Source organism: Sphaerodactylus townsendi, linkage group LG05, assembly GCF_021028975.2.
Source record: "Sphaerodactylus townsendi isolate TG3544 linkage group LG05, MPM_Stown_v2.3, whole genome shotgun sequence".
Classification (NCBI taxonomy): domain Eukaryota; kingdom Metazoa; phylum Chordata; class Lepidosauria; order Squamata; family Sphaerodactylidae; genus Sphaerodactylus; species Sphaerodactylus townsendi.
In genome coordinates this window covers 91,538,786-91,554,439 of record NC_059429.1, presented here as the reverse complement: position 1 = coordinate 91,554,439, position 15,654 = coordinate 91,538,786, and the positions used below count along the sequence as shown (strand labels likewise).

The following is a 15,654-nucleotide window of genomic DNA, read 5'->3' as shown; positions in this document are numbered from 1 at the left end:
AGTCCATTTCTGCCTATTTGAGTTTTAAACTGTTCTTTTTGCCCTGTTCTTCCTGAAATTATAGCGCTAAAAGGTCTGTTGAAATCACCAATGTTCTATTCCCTCTGAAACTGAAATGATTTTTTAATGCCTATGAAATTTGACCTGGAGGAGCTCTTAAATGGAGAAAGAGAATACAAGTGATTTATATTTCAAAAATGTAGATTGTTTCTCATTATTTTTGTTGAATGGGGACACATAAATCTGTCTGAATGTGTATATATTTTAGAAAACTCAAGTGTGTTGCTCAGGTCTATCTTTCATATGTTTATGTAGTCTATTTTAAAATCAATCATATGTTGTTAATTGTATTAAGTTAATGAATGAAGAGACATATTAAATATTTTAATGTCATGCATCCACAGAGGCAGATAACATGATAACACAATATCTAGTCCCCTGCTGCATCTAGTCCAACAACCTCCATCCAGTTCATGGATAGGATTTTATGGCCTGCATATCATGTGGCTTAAAGATAGAGTGATCTTTTGACACTAATTCACAAGATTCGCCTTGGTAGGAGTTTGTCATTCCCAGATTCTATCTTCCAATGAATGTCATATGTATCTTAATTCCCCCCTCCCCCCCGTTGTTCTCCCATGTTGATATACATGTGTGAAACACAAAGTTTTAAATGTGCCGATATCAGGTTTTAGAATGACCCAGGGCAATGCAGAGATGCTGCTGCAAAGTGACATCCAGCTGGTATTTGCTTGTGTGACTTGTTGTTGTTGTCAAGGCACAGCTGACTTATGGTGACCTCATAGGTTTTTCAAGGCAAGAGATGTCCAGAGGTGACTTGCCACTGCGTGCCTCTGAGCAGAGGTGTAGCTCCAAGGGAATGGGGTGGGGAGCACGACATACCGGGTGTGCACCCCTACGAGGGTGTGGCAAGAGCATTCTGGGGGTGTGGTGGGGGCGTTCCGGGGCAGACGGGGGCATGGCAGGGGGCAGAGGATGCACCAGTGCACTGGGCGCTTTCCCCCCTCACTCCGTTCCTTCTTCTGAGTTGCAGCCCTAGACTCCTTTGTGGTCTCCCAAACAAGCACCAACCCGAACTGACCATGTTTAGCTTTGGAGATCCAACAAGATCAGGCTGACCTAAGCTTACCATATCCTTGCTGGGGGTGGGGGAATATATCCTGTCCCAGCTGTAGGGTTGCCAACCTCCAGGTGGGGGTTGGAAATCTCCTGGGATTACAACTGATCTCCAGGCAGAGATAAATTCTGCTGAGGAAATGGTAGCTTCAGAGGGTGAACTGTATGGCATTATACCCTGCTGATGCGAGCCAGCGTGGTGTAGTGGTTGAGAGCAGGTGGATTCTAATCTGGAGAACTGGGTTTGATTCGCCACTCCTCCACCTGAGTGGTGGACGCTTATCTGGTGAACCAGATGTGTTTCCACACTCCTACATTCCTGCTGGGCTGCTCCTTCTCCTTCTCCTTCTCCAGAAGTATGCTAGTAGACTAGCATTATTTCCTGTGCACCTGAAAGTGACATCAGTGCATCACATGGTGACACTAGAGATGCTCTTGCATTTGGGCAAGACTCTATGGTTAAATTTTACAGTTTTGCCCAAATGTCAGAGAGGTCCTGGCATTGCCCAGCTGTCATTTTTGGGATCACAGGTAACAATGTCAGTGCATGTGTGTTTTCCACAGCATCAATATATTGCTGGTGAGGCCTTCCCACACTGCTAGCCATGCCCTGCTTATCAATCCTAAAATAGCCTGGGCTATCTTGGTCAGAGACAAGCTGGGAAGGAGGTAGAATTGAAAAGATGTTCCAACACAGATTGGAACTCCTTAGAGCAGAAGTAGTCTTAACCAAATGGGCAAAAGGGACAGATGGCTTGCCCCCTGCATCTGGGGCGTTGGGCTTGACCACCCATGGCCCTGCTCCCTGTTGGAGATGGGAAAAGAGCAAACTTTCATCACTGCCACTCATCCGTATCCTTAGACTGGATGGAAATAAAGTGCTATCCATGTTCATCTGTCCTTCCATCGGCTCTCTCATTATTTTTCCAGTTTATGATGGCATTCCTTTTACTGTTCTGTCATTTTAATGCTTTCCTCTATTTCATCCCATTAAGCTATAAAAACTGTCTAAAGTATCAGCACCACTACAATACATGCATGAATATGGGGTTTTTTGTATGTCATTTTTTTAAAGCTGTAGTTTCTCAATTGCTAAATTCATGGCAGTATTGAATGAACCCTAATGAGGGAGCCAAGAACAATAACTCATACTGGGGTTAGTATGAAATGCCACAACTAGGCCCTTGGGCTTTTATGATGAGGTTGTGAAGGCCAGAAAAATGTCTGTCAGGGATAAATTAGGTTTCATCATGCTTACTTTATTCTGAGAGGGGAGTGGGCTGAACTAGCTTATCTTTAGTGCACTCTGAAGAAAGGTATTTTTAAAAGAGATTATATAGTCCAATTCTTTAGCATTTTCTCTTGATTTAGGTGCATTTGTATGGAGTGCATGAAATGGAAGACTTGATCTGCCACAACTTGATCCTGTCTGAGCATGCTGCAATATGCTTGTGACACTGGCTATAAAACATATCTTTTTGCCCTTTTGACTAATATTTTGGAGGGCATTCTCTGTATTATAAAAGGTTTTTTAAGTGGGGTTCAGCCATACTGTGAATTAGAATATGGTCCCACTAATTTAGACCTATTTAAGCATCCTAAGAAAAAAAGACCAAATGCCCAATACTATTCTAATTTATTGAGGTTTGCATTTCCACAAGTATAGGCTTACCAACTGGGTCATACTTGGGTTAAACTTATGATTTTGTGATTGAGTAACGTGCTTGTCAACCTCTCCTTTCAGAATTCTGAAATTCCTTTCTTTCACTAAATTCCTTTCTTTCACTAAATGGCCATGAGAAGGAGAACAGCTATAGCTCAAGGACATCCAATGGTGTTGATGGGCTGTTGATTCAGGATGGACAAATGGAAATGTTTCTTTACTCAATGAACAATTAAAATGTGGAATTTGCTGCCTGTGGATGTAGTGCTGGCCACAGGAACAGACAGCTTTAAGGAGGGATTAAACAGATTCATGAGGGACATCATGTCCGTCAGAGACTGCTTGCCTAGTCATTGAAGGGAACCTTAACATTAAGAGGTAGTAAACCTCTAAATATCAATGCCAGAAGGCAACATCAGGGGAAGTTATTGGCTTCTACGTTCTATAGCTAGCTCTCCAGCGCAAGTGGTTGGCCACTGTTGTCAGGGTCGCGACCCTCACTTAAGCCTCTGTTGTATATTAAGTTTCAGTTTCCCAGTCTCCCCCGTTCCCGCCACTGGGAAGGACCGCCCACTCCCACCTGTATATATACTGGAACTGAGGGCAAGAACCCTCAGTTCCAGCACCCTGTACCTAGGGCGATACATTTCAATAAAGTTCGTTCCTTTGTTACAAAGTCGACTTCGTTTGAGTGTGTTCAGCCTTACAACTGTGTGAAACAGGATACTAGACTAAATGTGCCAGTGGTCTGACCCAGCAGGGGTCGTCTTATGTTTCTTGCATGCATAAGGTCCCATAAGTCCACCCATGCCATCTGTGTTTAAAATTGATCTTAGGCTTCAGGTCTGTGAAAGGCTATTGCTAGGGACTCTGGAAAACCATTGCCAGACACACTGGGCTAGATGGACAGGGGGTTTGACTAGATATAAAGCCACTTGATATCTTAGAATATCACAGAGTGATGAGTCTGGTGGACTATAATGGTTCCAGCATGTGACTTGTAGATCTTGCTGAAGATGAGCAGCTCTGGGTCTGATCAGAGATTGCTTTCATATAAATGTTTAGCTCTGCTTTACCTCCAGATGGGAGCATTTTTTTCATATTGTGCACATGATAGAGTCATGTAATTATTCCTAACATGCTTTGGCATGTTCTTTCCAGAAAGATCATAGTAAAAGCAGATTTGCCCACCATGTGAAGGTGCAGATTTTAAAAAAACTTTCCACCCACATTTCCCTCAATATCTGTTTTTCTCCAACATGACACCAGTAGGTTTTCTCTGACTTTTAAAATAGTACTAGTCATTACATCACTACAGCATCATAAATATTATAGTGATACAGTTACTACCAATTAAAAAAACCAAAAAGCTCTTCTGTCACAAGACAGAGGGAGGAAGCTGCCAGGGAACCCTATTATGCACATTGCTTTGAGTTCTCATGAAAGGTAAGAGATAATTGCAATAAATAATAAATATTAAATAGAAAATGAATCAAACTTTATTAGAAACGAATTGAACTTTGTCTACGTTTCGAAGGAAATCCTACATAAACCCTACTTCAGCAATCAGATAATTTTCCCCTCTCAGGTCATTAAATTCATTAATCCAAAATAAACTTTTTTTCTTTCTGTATTTCCTTGAATGTACAGTATCTAAATATAATGTATCTTATGCCATTAAAGGTCAATGAATGAATGAATATAACATGTCCCTGTCTTTGAATTGATCTCCACTTGAATAATGGATTAGATTTGTCATGTTTACAAAAACCTTTATTCAGAAACCAGCTTACTTTTCAAAGGACAGCAGTCTAATTTCCTGGTCAACCTAATCAAGTATATGACTCTTGATTTCTTTCAGTGGCAAATGAAATGTTGCCGATGTGATTCCAGAGTGCCTCATGCATTCAACAGCCATCGGGTGAACAATGTCCTCTCTTCCAATGGACACATGCGGTGGTGGCAGTCTCAGAATGGTAAACTTCTCTCTTATTCGGTGTATGTCCAATAAACTAACGTGAATGTGCTTAAAGCACAGGAGTGAAAGTTAAATGTCTTACCCAGTACTCTCTCAGGGGTGGGGGGAAGCGTTGAGGTGGAAGACAAGAAGCACTGCCTGGGACACATTGCTCTGTGTCAGCTTAAGGGCTGAGTCACACCACACAAAGTCCTTGTGAGTGCCATAAGGCATTTGGATTACATGTGTGCTGGGAGTTCTGTGCTTTCCAGGCACACAGGGAACAGGACCACAGTGTCAGCATGCATGGAGAATTGTCCTCAGGCCCTCCCGCCTGCTGCTTTCCTGATCTAAAAGGGCTGCAAGGGTCTTGTATTTGACCTGTGGGGAAATTGCATGTAATCTTCCCAGTGGAGCTAACAGTGGTTCCAGAGATCTTTCTCCAGGTGTACCACTGTCCTGATCAGGCCTTCTTGCACCTGGAGCTCAAAAACTTCCAAATGTATCATTGGGTTATTCCTAACAAAATGGATTATGTTCTTGGAATCTATTTTTGACTGATACATTGTCCTGATTAGAATCAGGCTTCGCTGTACCTGGGAAGCACTGAACTTCTTTCTTTCTTTCTTTCTTTCTTTCTTTCTTTCTTTCTTTCTTTCTTTCTTTCTTTCTTTCTTTCTTTCTTTCTTTCTTTCTTTCTTTCTTTCTTTCTTTCTTTCTTTCTTTCTTTCTTTCTTTCTTTCTTTCTTTCTTTCTTTCTTTCTTTCTTTCTTTCTTTCTTTCTTTCTCTCTCTCTCTCTCTCTCTCTCTCTCTCTCTCTCTCTCTCATGGTGGGGATGATGGGCTAAGAGAATCAAGGCATACTTAGAATCCACAAATGGAATTTCAGTTTTAGTGGATCAAATGCAGAAAGAAACAGGATGACCTCGCTGATCAGAAGATACTTCCTTAATTTTCATGACCTGGTACTATGAAAACTGTTCTTGTCTGTTTCTTAGATGTGAATCCTGTCTCTCTCCAACTCGATCTGGATAGAAAGTTTCAACTGAGCAGCATTCTGCTGGACTTTAGGGTATGTGTATGGCTACTGGGGCTGGGGAAGGAGAGACAAACTGAATATGTAGTTTTCTAGGAGCTCCAGAACTAGACTTTTTTCTGATTATGAAAGGAGTAAAGGCATCAATGGGAGAATAGCCATGGATCCAGTTGCACTGTCCATTTTCATGCAAATAGGGCATGGGTCTGGAGTGGCAGGGTTGGAGATGTTCTAGCTGGTAGGATGGTTCATATATGGGGTTTGAGGGGTGGGGGTGGCTGCTACTCCTGTTCTTCTTCAGCCAGGTTTACCCATTCATTTCAACTGTGGGGAGGTCAACTCTCTGGAGAGCTCGTCTACCTTCTTTCAGGAAGAACTGTTAGACAGAAAGGTCAAGTCTATTCATTACTTTCAACTCTGGAGGGCTGATCTACCAGCCATTAAAATAAGCAATAGATAGATGAAACCAAGTTTACCCATTACTTCCTACCATGGGCAGACCAGCTCTCTGGGAGTGGAGTGGTGGTGATGGTCTACCCACTGTTAAGAAGAACTGGTAGACCTGGCCTCCACTGTGGCCAGGTCTACCCACTGCTTCTTAATGCGGGTTAGACCAGCCCTCCAACTGGCAGTGGCTTCTTGCTTTGCAAAGGGGCATCCTGGGCATTCCTAGGCAAATAGTGGTCAGGGCTTACATTCTGGCTTGCTCCACCCTAAATATACCAGTGACCCCACTGGAGTTCCTCCTCTCCCAAACCCTTCTTGGTCCTCCACAGGTGCTACCCCCCGAATCTCCAGGAATTTCCCAGAATGGAGCTGGCAACCTTAGGAGCACTTTTGGTTTGGGGGGCATCATTCCAATCTGGTAGTGACTTATAGCACAATAGGGGGACGAAGTCTGGTACCTCTTAGCATGTTTCTTATGTATGTGAGGATAATGAGGCTGGTGGAACAGTTGACCAAGTTTAGACCCAGGGTGGATTTACTCAAAAAACAGCAGCAATGGCAAAACTGTGTAGTTCTCCTCACTCTTTAAAATACATTGTCATACTGAAATAAATCATATTTATTTTATTTAAATTAGCTATAATTATCTCATGTCCTTATGTTTGGGTAGGAGGCAGAATTATCTATTCTCTAATAAGTTTGATTTGTATTTATAAAGGTCTAAAGGTCCTATGTGAACAACAGAGAAAATTAGCAGTAAACTGTTCTAGGTGTTTTACTGAGCTCAGAAGTAAAACAGTTCTTTATACTCCTGTTCTCTATTCTTTGAGCATTTTAGGTCACTTTTCACTTCACAGTGACCCAAAGTAGCTTTTTGAAAAGAAAAAGTCTCCAAAATACCACAAAAAAGTCTTATCACCCTCAATAAATAAACAAAATAAGGCTGCAATCTTAAACCCAAAGATCTCTGAAAGCAAAAAATAGATGCCTCAGGGAAAGGCTCCCCTACATGAAGGAAGATTATAAATCCTGTTTGTCTACCATAATGTCTACTTTGTCTTCCATATATCCTTTGTTCTGCCCTTGCCAAGACCAAATGCAGTTGGAAAATGTCCAAAAGAAAATCAGTTATTCAGCTCCCAAATTGAATAAGAGTACACAAAACGTTAAAAGCTGCATATTTTCTGAGGAGATGTATCATTTAAATTTTTTAGGGGAGAAAGAACAGAGATCATATGAAATTGTATCTTCCTCTGCGTTGGTTTATCAAGAAGAACCTGCCTTTAGTTCTCTTTCTCCTTGTTTGTCTAGAGCCCTCTTCCAGTTGGCATGGTGATTGAAAGATCTACTGACTTTGGCAGGAACTGGAACATTTATCAGTACTTGTCCACAGATTGTGGCACCTCATTTCCATGGATTTCCACAGGCCTCCCTCAGAGCTGGCAGGATGTCCGGTGTCAGGATATACAGACTTCTCACAGACCACCTCAGGGTGGGGGAAAGGTATAGTGATTGTGATACTTACCACATACAAAATATGATGTAAAGGTCACCAAACTTAGGTAACTTCTGGCATCTCAAGTAGTTTGTTTTGACAGTACCCACTGTGATGGTAACAACTTTTCATCTGGCTGGATGAAATTGCACAGGAATAAATTTGGAGGATGAATCAAGTCACTTCAATTACTCCTTTCCAGTCCAGTTGGAATTAGGCCACAGACAGTTTTGTGGACAGTGGTTCATTTCATAGCTAAAACTGACAAGGAATCTCTGGCTGTTTCTGCATGGGCTGAATACAGCGTCCCAGGGACGCTAAAAACAGCATCTCTGAAGAGGGGTTCGCACGGCTGCCGCCGCCGCATCACAGCAGCGGCGGCCTTGCAACCCCCGAGCAGCGCAAAGCCACTGTTTCCGAACCTCGCTCCCTGAGTGAGGTTTTTCGGAAACAGCGGCTTCCGGCAGCGGCTGGAAGGCGCCATTCCCCCCCCTTTCCCGACCGCCTTATTGTCCCTTTGCCTTACTGTCCCTCCGACTCCAGAGCTGTCGCACAGGGCAGGGGGGGCATGTCCCCTGGCCTGGGCAATGCGCCGGAAGGTCGGAGGGACAATAAGGTGTTTGGGGGACAGCGCAGCCTCTGCGCAGGCTGCGCTGTCTTCCCCGCCCCTACTGGGACCGTCCGTGCGAACGGTCCCAGGGGGGTGCGTCGGCATCGTTTACACCAACGCACCCCCACAGCTCTGAAAGCTCCTTCTGTAATTCAAGAAGAGTGTGAAAAACTGTGATTACTCATTAATCAATAGATAAGCTGCACCTGCTCAGAGGTAAATTTGTATACACCTAACTTGATTCCTGGCATTTGATAGTGGGTATGGGGGATACCTCTGTCTTAATGAAACCTTAGCTGGAAACTTTATGCTATCCTGTTCACAGATTAGAGACCATTATCTGTAAATATCACTATATATGGAGTGTATCAGATAGTTAGAAGGGACTTTTCCTTCCTCTCCCATAAAGGTGGAACCCAGGACACCCAGTGAAGTACCAGTAGTTGGGGGGAAGATTCAAGGCACATAAAAGGAAATACTTATTTAGTCAGCAAATAATTGAACTGTGGAATTCCATACTAGTGAATCTAGTGATAGCCATACATGTAGATGGCTTTAAAATTGGTATATCAATGGCACTAGCCATTTTGAGTAAAGCAAACCTCTATATGCAGAGGCAGCAAATCTCTAAACACTTCTAGGCCATATATATTGGCCACTTTGTGAACAGTGTGCTGGACTATATCGACCACCAGTCTGATCCAGCAGGCTCTGCTCATCTTCTTGTGTTCTCACTAATAGGGTAAATATCCAATTTCTTAAGTGGGATGTGCTCACTGACTTTTTTCTCTCATCAGAAGAGATCGAAACAGCTATATTAGCATTCTTTGACAATAATCATTTCTTCCTCCTTTGTTCTTGAAAGATTGAATTCAATCTCATTGACCTTACATCTGGGATGAGGACATCTCAAAGCCAACGTATCAACAGTATGTACATATTTTTGTCAATTATATTTATAATGGTTGGATTACAGCGGGTAGAAACTATTGGGTGCCCAAGTGGAGGTATGTCAGATATTGAAGGTATGTCTGCCTTGGCAATAACAGGCTTTAGAAACAGAATGCACTTCAGCTTCTGATTACCTTTGCTGCATAACTTTAAGAAAAATGTGTGCTTGGGGGTGGTGCAGGATGGAGATGATGTGGATCATTAGTTATGGGGAAGGATCAGAACTGAATGTATCAGAGATTCATACAAGGGACGGATTGGTTTTGAATAACTTTTATAGCTGTGAATGACAGCATTCCTGTGAATGGAGCAGATGCCATGATTAGTGGTTCACCATTGCAAAATCTGGGATTTTTTTAAAAGCACGGAATCCTTCCCATTAATTGAAATAGTATAATGTTACACAGAAAATGTTACCTATTATTATCACATGCTCAGTTTATCTAGAAGTATCTATCAGCATCATACAGGAATTGTTTGCACAGTTTCTTAAATAAGAATCTTGAGAAAACTATGTAGCTGATCTAGCTTCATCATCACTGAGCAGAGTTGGAACCCAGATTTTCCCACTCATGGTCCCAAAATTTCACAACTACAGTATGCTGGCTACCTTTTAAATATGTTTAACTTAATCCCATTTGCTATCTGTGGAACCTGGGATCAAACTGTTGTTTTGATGCCAAATGAAGAACTTCTGCACTATAGTGCAATTGTGTTCATCAAGAAATAATAATATTTACTGTTTGGAGACAAGGAAACATTCCTTAAAATAGTTTAAAACTCTCTGAGGGAGCCAGCTGTATGCAGTACTTCAGCAACCCATTTAGAAGGCATTTTGTGTGCAGTAGGGCCTGTTACTGATCTTTCTAAAATAGACCTATCTGGATCTAAACAGAGCCCTATTATTTTCTTTCATTTACTGGCGTACAAAAAAGAATCGCATACTGGCATGGCTGACACTGTTATATCATGGTGGATCTTCTTAATCAAAAGTTCCTGCTTTGTATCTTCTCTTAACCTATTTATTTTTCTCGGACTTGTGTGTTTTCTGTACCTTCCATTGTTCTCTCTCACCTGTCTTTGATAGATCTGGCCGAATTCACCAACTTGAGGATCAACTTCACCCACCTGACCCGACCCCCGCACCAGGGCTACCGCTTACCCAGTGCTTTTTATGCCTTGACTGAGATGCAGGTGCAAGGCAGCTGCTTCTGTAATGGACATGCTGACCACTGTACTGCCCCTGATACATCTGCTAGAGAACCCAATGCTATGGTGAGGGCAGTCCAGTGTCACATTACTTTCCAGCTCCCTTCCATAAGTTCTATTTTACAGATCTTTTTATTCATATGATAACATTTGAATATATGATGCAATATTTGTGTATAATAGGAAAAACATATTTTAAAGAAAATAATTATTATAACTCTAAATGTTAGTTTTATAACAAATAAGCTATATTTTACTTATTTCTAATTTCCTTCTGATCGTATGATAACGATCAATTTTCAATAAGGAAAAAGAAATTTAGGAGAATCGGAGATATTCAGAGAGGAGAAAATAATCAAAGTAAATAAAAAGTTAGTAACATTTTTTCTTTCCAATGGTAGTTAACATTTTCAGAGAGAAAACAAAGTTATTATTTCTTATATAAACTACAAAGTATAGTAGATAGAAGAGAAAATAGTTACGTTTAGTTCACGTTTTAAATTAAATACATTTATAAAGAGGAAATATGTCTTCTGTATTTCTTTTTTCTTAATAAATTTATTTCTTATTTGTTCAGGTATTGAATGTCTAATTCCCAGTTTTTATTAAAATTCTCCAGGTTTTCTTTTAGTTTCCAAGTTAGTCTATCAATTGTCATTATATTTTTCATTTCCCGTTCCCATTCATCTATTTTTTGTATTTCTTTGACATCCATATTCTTGCTATTTCAATTTTTGCAGCTGTTAATAAGTATATAAAGAGGTTAATATTTTTAACAACTGAAGTTTTTATGATAAGCCTAACAATACTACTTCTGGTTTCCTTTCAATTTTAGTTTTAAATTCCCACCTTCCATAAGTTCTAGTTAGCCTTCAGTTTGACTTGTTTGTACAATTTGTTCCTACAGGTTTACAAAGGTATGTCAAAAGCCCATTGTGCTTTGGAAAGAGTGTGTTTCCTATAAAGACTGAAATAATGCACTGTGAACTCAGAACTACTGAAATGCAGTTATAAATCAACCTTTCTCCACAGACATAAAACCATTCAAAAGCCTGTTACAATCACATTCAAAATTGTCATTCTGTAGAGGTGCACTTACACAAGTTCTGTTTTTTCCTCTTGTGCATGCTAACAGCAAGATATGAGGTAAAAGGCTTTAAGTTAAGCATGTGAATTCAGTAGGGCTGATGTCAGCATACCTTGAAGTGGAGTGCCAGGCTCTAGGGACCTGCATCTGCCATCTTCCTGCTTGCATCACCCACTCACTGGCACCTGTACATTTCTTCTACTGCCTGCCTGTCTGGATTACCCATTTACTTGCAAGCATTCTGCCTCTTTTGCTACTTGGCTGCCCAGCACCCACAGACAAAAGTGCCAGCAGTGTTTTTTAGATCACAGCAGCCATTCCTACTGGCTATTGCCTTTGAAGGAAGGGCATGCAGGTGGCAGAGCACAGGAGATGGCAGGGTCATGAACAGGCAGAAGAAGGGCATACAGGCAGATGTGAGGAACACTTGTGAGGGCAGAAAGGAGATGTGGATGGGGGTTCTGGTGACCACAGGAGTACGGCTCCAGAGCACCCTCTGCCCAGGACCCTTCAAGACCTGGAACTGGGAGTATCTTTGGTCAAACAAGCCTCCAGGTTTCTTGTATGGAGAGGGCTGTACACTCCACTGAATTCACATATATGCTGATTGGTTCTGAATTGGTAATGACAAGCTTAATGGGATAACTAAACATAGAAGAGCAATGAAAAAGGCTATTTTGACAGTGTAGCATTATGCCCAAAATGTAAGCGCCAGAACCAGCAAAAAAGAGCTACTAGAAATGCTCGTGATGTTGTAAAATGTATCATCATTTGCGCTGTGCAGTGTTATAGTGATCCCACCAATATCCTGAGAAATAACTGAAACTCTGGGGATCTACATGGGCACCTACCCAAGTGGCTTACAGATAGATCTGATGCACTCCAATTCAGTGTCTGCAAGGGCACTTAATAAAAATGAAGAATCACCTTGAATGGATTCTTTGAACAAGTCAGAAGAGAGCTGATTTCTATAGGATCAGCCAGGCAAAGACAAAATGTGAACACTGGTACCGTGCCATAGGGTAGAGGCTGAATTACAAACAAAACTGTCTTCTATTCCAGGTGCATGCCAACTGTGTATGCCAACACAACACAGCTGGTCCCAACTGTGAACACTGTGCAGCTTTCTTCAATGACCAGCCCTGGAGACCTGCTGAAGACAGCAACTCCAACGAATGCCGCAGTATGTATGCTTGGAAAAAAATAATCATTCTACGAGTTATTTTTAACAACGCCTTTCATAAATAATGAGTAGGGTTGCTGTTGTTTTTTTTCAACCCCTAATTTCCTCTTTACTGTTAGCTTATTGAAAGTTGTGCTCGGGGAATAGGAAAATTAAATTACAGGCAAATACTAAAAGACGATGAAAACTAATAGCAGTCTGTGATGATTTTCATTCACAAAGAAGTCTGTTAATTGACTTTACTGTCTGTATCAGCCTGAAGAAAGCACATGAGGGCTGGGCATGGTTCCAATAGCATGATGTCAACACATTGATGCTCCTTAAGGTTATAAGGAGCATTCCTGCACCCACAATATTTCAGTTGCCATATACAGATTGTCTGCTGGGGATTGGTGCCCCTGCTTTTGAGCTACTGAATGTGATTTTCACCTTTTCAGTTTTGAATCTTAAATTCTACCTTTGTAGTAAAGTGATTAGAATGCTTGAATGAATACATAACTCCCCGTGGGTCTGAAAGGAATGGGATTAGTGGTGTTTACAGCAGGAAAAACAGCCAGGTTCTCCTGGCATAGTTTTTCCAGAATAAAACCTGGTGGAGGTGGTTATTGAAGAGGCAAAATGCTGCATCATGAATGTTAATAATGAGAATGCTTATGACATTGATTGAAGAGAGATATGAAATAAAACCAAACCTGTATGTCTTGAGAAATTATCCTAAATTTGGCCCCTGCCCCAGACTAGTGCAGTGGCTTTCAGCCCTGATTCTGGTTGCCAACATTTGTATGGGTCTTCAACATTGATGGGCCTTGATTAGGCAGATATTAGCAGATGTTAAAACTAGATGTATATTCATTGGAAGTTTGAGTTACTGAGTGCTAGGCTGCTGCCCAAAACCTGTTTGGAGCAAGTATGTGGGCACTGTTAAGCAGAGTGTAGTGGTGAGTAGGTATGTGTGTTCAGCAAAGCTGATGTGGAAAAAAAAGAACAAAAAAACCTTATCAGTATTTTTCATTTTTTTATCCCAAGATATGGTGGCAATTAAAGGGGGCCAAAAAGTGGATCCTGAATAATGCTGATTTTTCCCCCAGCTTTCTGCAGCCTCTGAGTCCATGTGGAGTTTGGAGGCAGATGGAATTTTTGGGAGTGAGTTGGGTTTAATGTATCCGAAAAATTTCAAATTCCTAAAAAAAGCCAATATGGAAATTCAGCTTAAAAAAAGTTTTTTGAAAATTTCCAGAAATATTAAACTGGAACCCCAAAAATGCTGGAAAAATGGTGCACACCCTTAGTGAAGAGTGCTAGACTGGAATCTGGAAGACCCAGGATTAAATCTGCACTTGTGCCATGAAAGCCTGCTGGGTGACTTGTAGTCTAACCTACCTCACAGCATTGTTGTGAAGATAACATGGAAGAGAGGAGAATGATGTAAGCTACTTCGGGTCCCCATTGCGGAGAAAGGCAGGGTACAAATGAATGAATGACTAAATAAATAAAATCTGAAGTCCAACACAGATGGAAACACAGATCTGCACTTAATGCCCATGGTGTCAGTGACCACTATGACTAGTCTGTTGTTCTTCCCTGAGAGGCATGGGTTGGCCACAGTTCTCCATACCATGATCACGTGCAGGCTAGATTATTGCAGTGGGTTCTGTGTTTGGCTGCCTTTGAAGACAGTCTGAAAAGAGCAAGATTGGTGTTGGGGATAAATAATAGGGAATGTATCTAACTCCTTCTAAAAGAGTTCAGTTGGCTTCCCAATTCAAGATGCTTGTTATTACCTTTAACTCCCTACATGGATACAGAACAGAGTTTTTAAAGGATCACCTGCTCGTAGAAATATGCCCACTAGTTAAGATCAGAGTGCCTGGATCTTTCAACATAAAAGAAAGTGTCTCAGGGATTTAATGTTAAGGTTTAATGGGAGCTGCTGCTGTGTGAAATATGTAAAGTGGTTTCTTGTGGTAGGTGACTTATGGTGACCCCGTAAGGTTCTCGAGGCATGAGAAGAACAGAGGTGATTCTACCCTAGACTTCCTTGGAGGTCTCTCATTGATGTACTAACCAGGACCAACCTGCTCTTAGCTTCCAAATCTGACATTAGGCCAGCCTGACTTTATTTGATGGCTGTTATTGTATTTATATCTGCTATTTTAAAACATCGACTATGATAATCTTATTGTTTGTTGCCTTAAAAATTCAGTGACTTAAGTGTGCAGGACAGACTACCCCTCCCCTCCAAAAAACTAGTATATAAACAAATAGGCCTTCCTCTGTTCTTACTAGATGCTTGCAGTGGGATTTGGTGTAGGAGACCAGAGCACCATCTAGTGGTATGTAGAACAATATACACCATTGGTTTCCATTGTAAATATGGAAATGGTTTTCTTTTCTCTAGGGTGCAACTGTAATGGTCATTCCAACAAGTGTTATTTTGACCCAGTCATGTACCAATCCAGTGGGGGAGTGAGTGGGGGTGTATGCGAAGACTGCCAACACAATACAGCCGGGAGGAACTGTGAACGCTGCAAGGCCTATTTTTTCCGGAACCGGCGGAATGGCATCAGCCATCCTGAAGCCTGTCTTCGTAAGTGCATGTTTTTGATATTCTCTTTTCCAACACAACAAACGTGTTTGCATATTTTATTTTCATTAGTTTGCAGCATGAGTATTGCTATAAAAATGCTAAACAGTGTTCCAAAAGTTCACACTCTAAAATAACCAAAGTTGAAAGAGGCTAAGAAAAGATAAGAGTATCAAATCTAGTTAAGAGTATATCCATGGAGAAATGTTCCAGTTTTTAAAAAACTAATTTAAAAACTAATTTCATGTTACGGTTAACTTTCCCTGCTTCCACAGCCCTGGAAACTTTTGGTTGA

The 15,654-nt window shown here is 41.2% G+C and overlaps 1 protein-coding gene across 1 annotated transcript in view; it reads left to right on the top strand.

Moving 5' to 3' along the window:
• LAMB3 (laminin subunit beta 3) overlaps positions 1 to 15,654 on the top strand; it is a 71,349-nt gene that overhangs the window by 24,644 nt on the left and 31,051 nt on the right. The window contains exons 4-10 of the mRNA XM_048497436.1: positions 4,662 to 4,776; positions 5,756 to 5,829; positions 7,552 to 7,743; positions 9,211 to 9,274; positions 10,384 to 10,571; positions 12,655 to 12,775; positions 15,174 to 15,362. Coding sequence (XP_048353393.1) covers positions 4,662 to 4,776; positions 5,756 to 5,829; positions 7,552 to 7,743; positions 9,211 to 9,274; positions 10,384 to 10,571; positions 12,655 to 12,775; positions 15,174 to 15,362 — 943 coding nt within the window. The remainder of the gene's footprint in view (positions 1 to 4,661; positions 4,777 to 5,755; positions 5,830 to 7,551; positions 7,744 to 9,210; positions 9,275 to 10,383; positions 10,572 to 12,654; positions 12,776 to 15,173; positions 15,363 to 15,654) is intronic.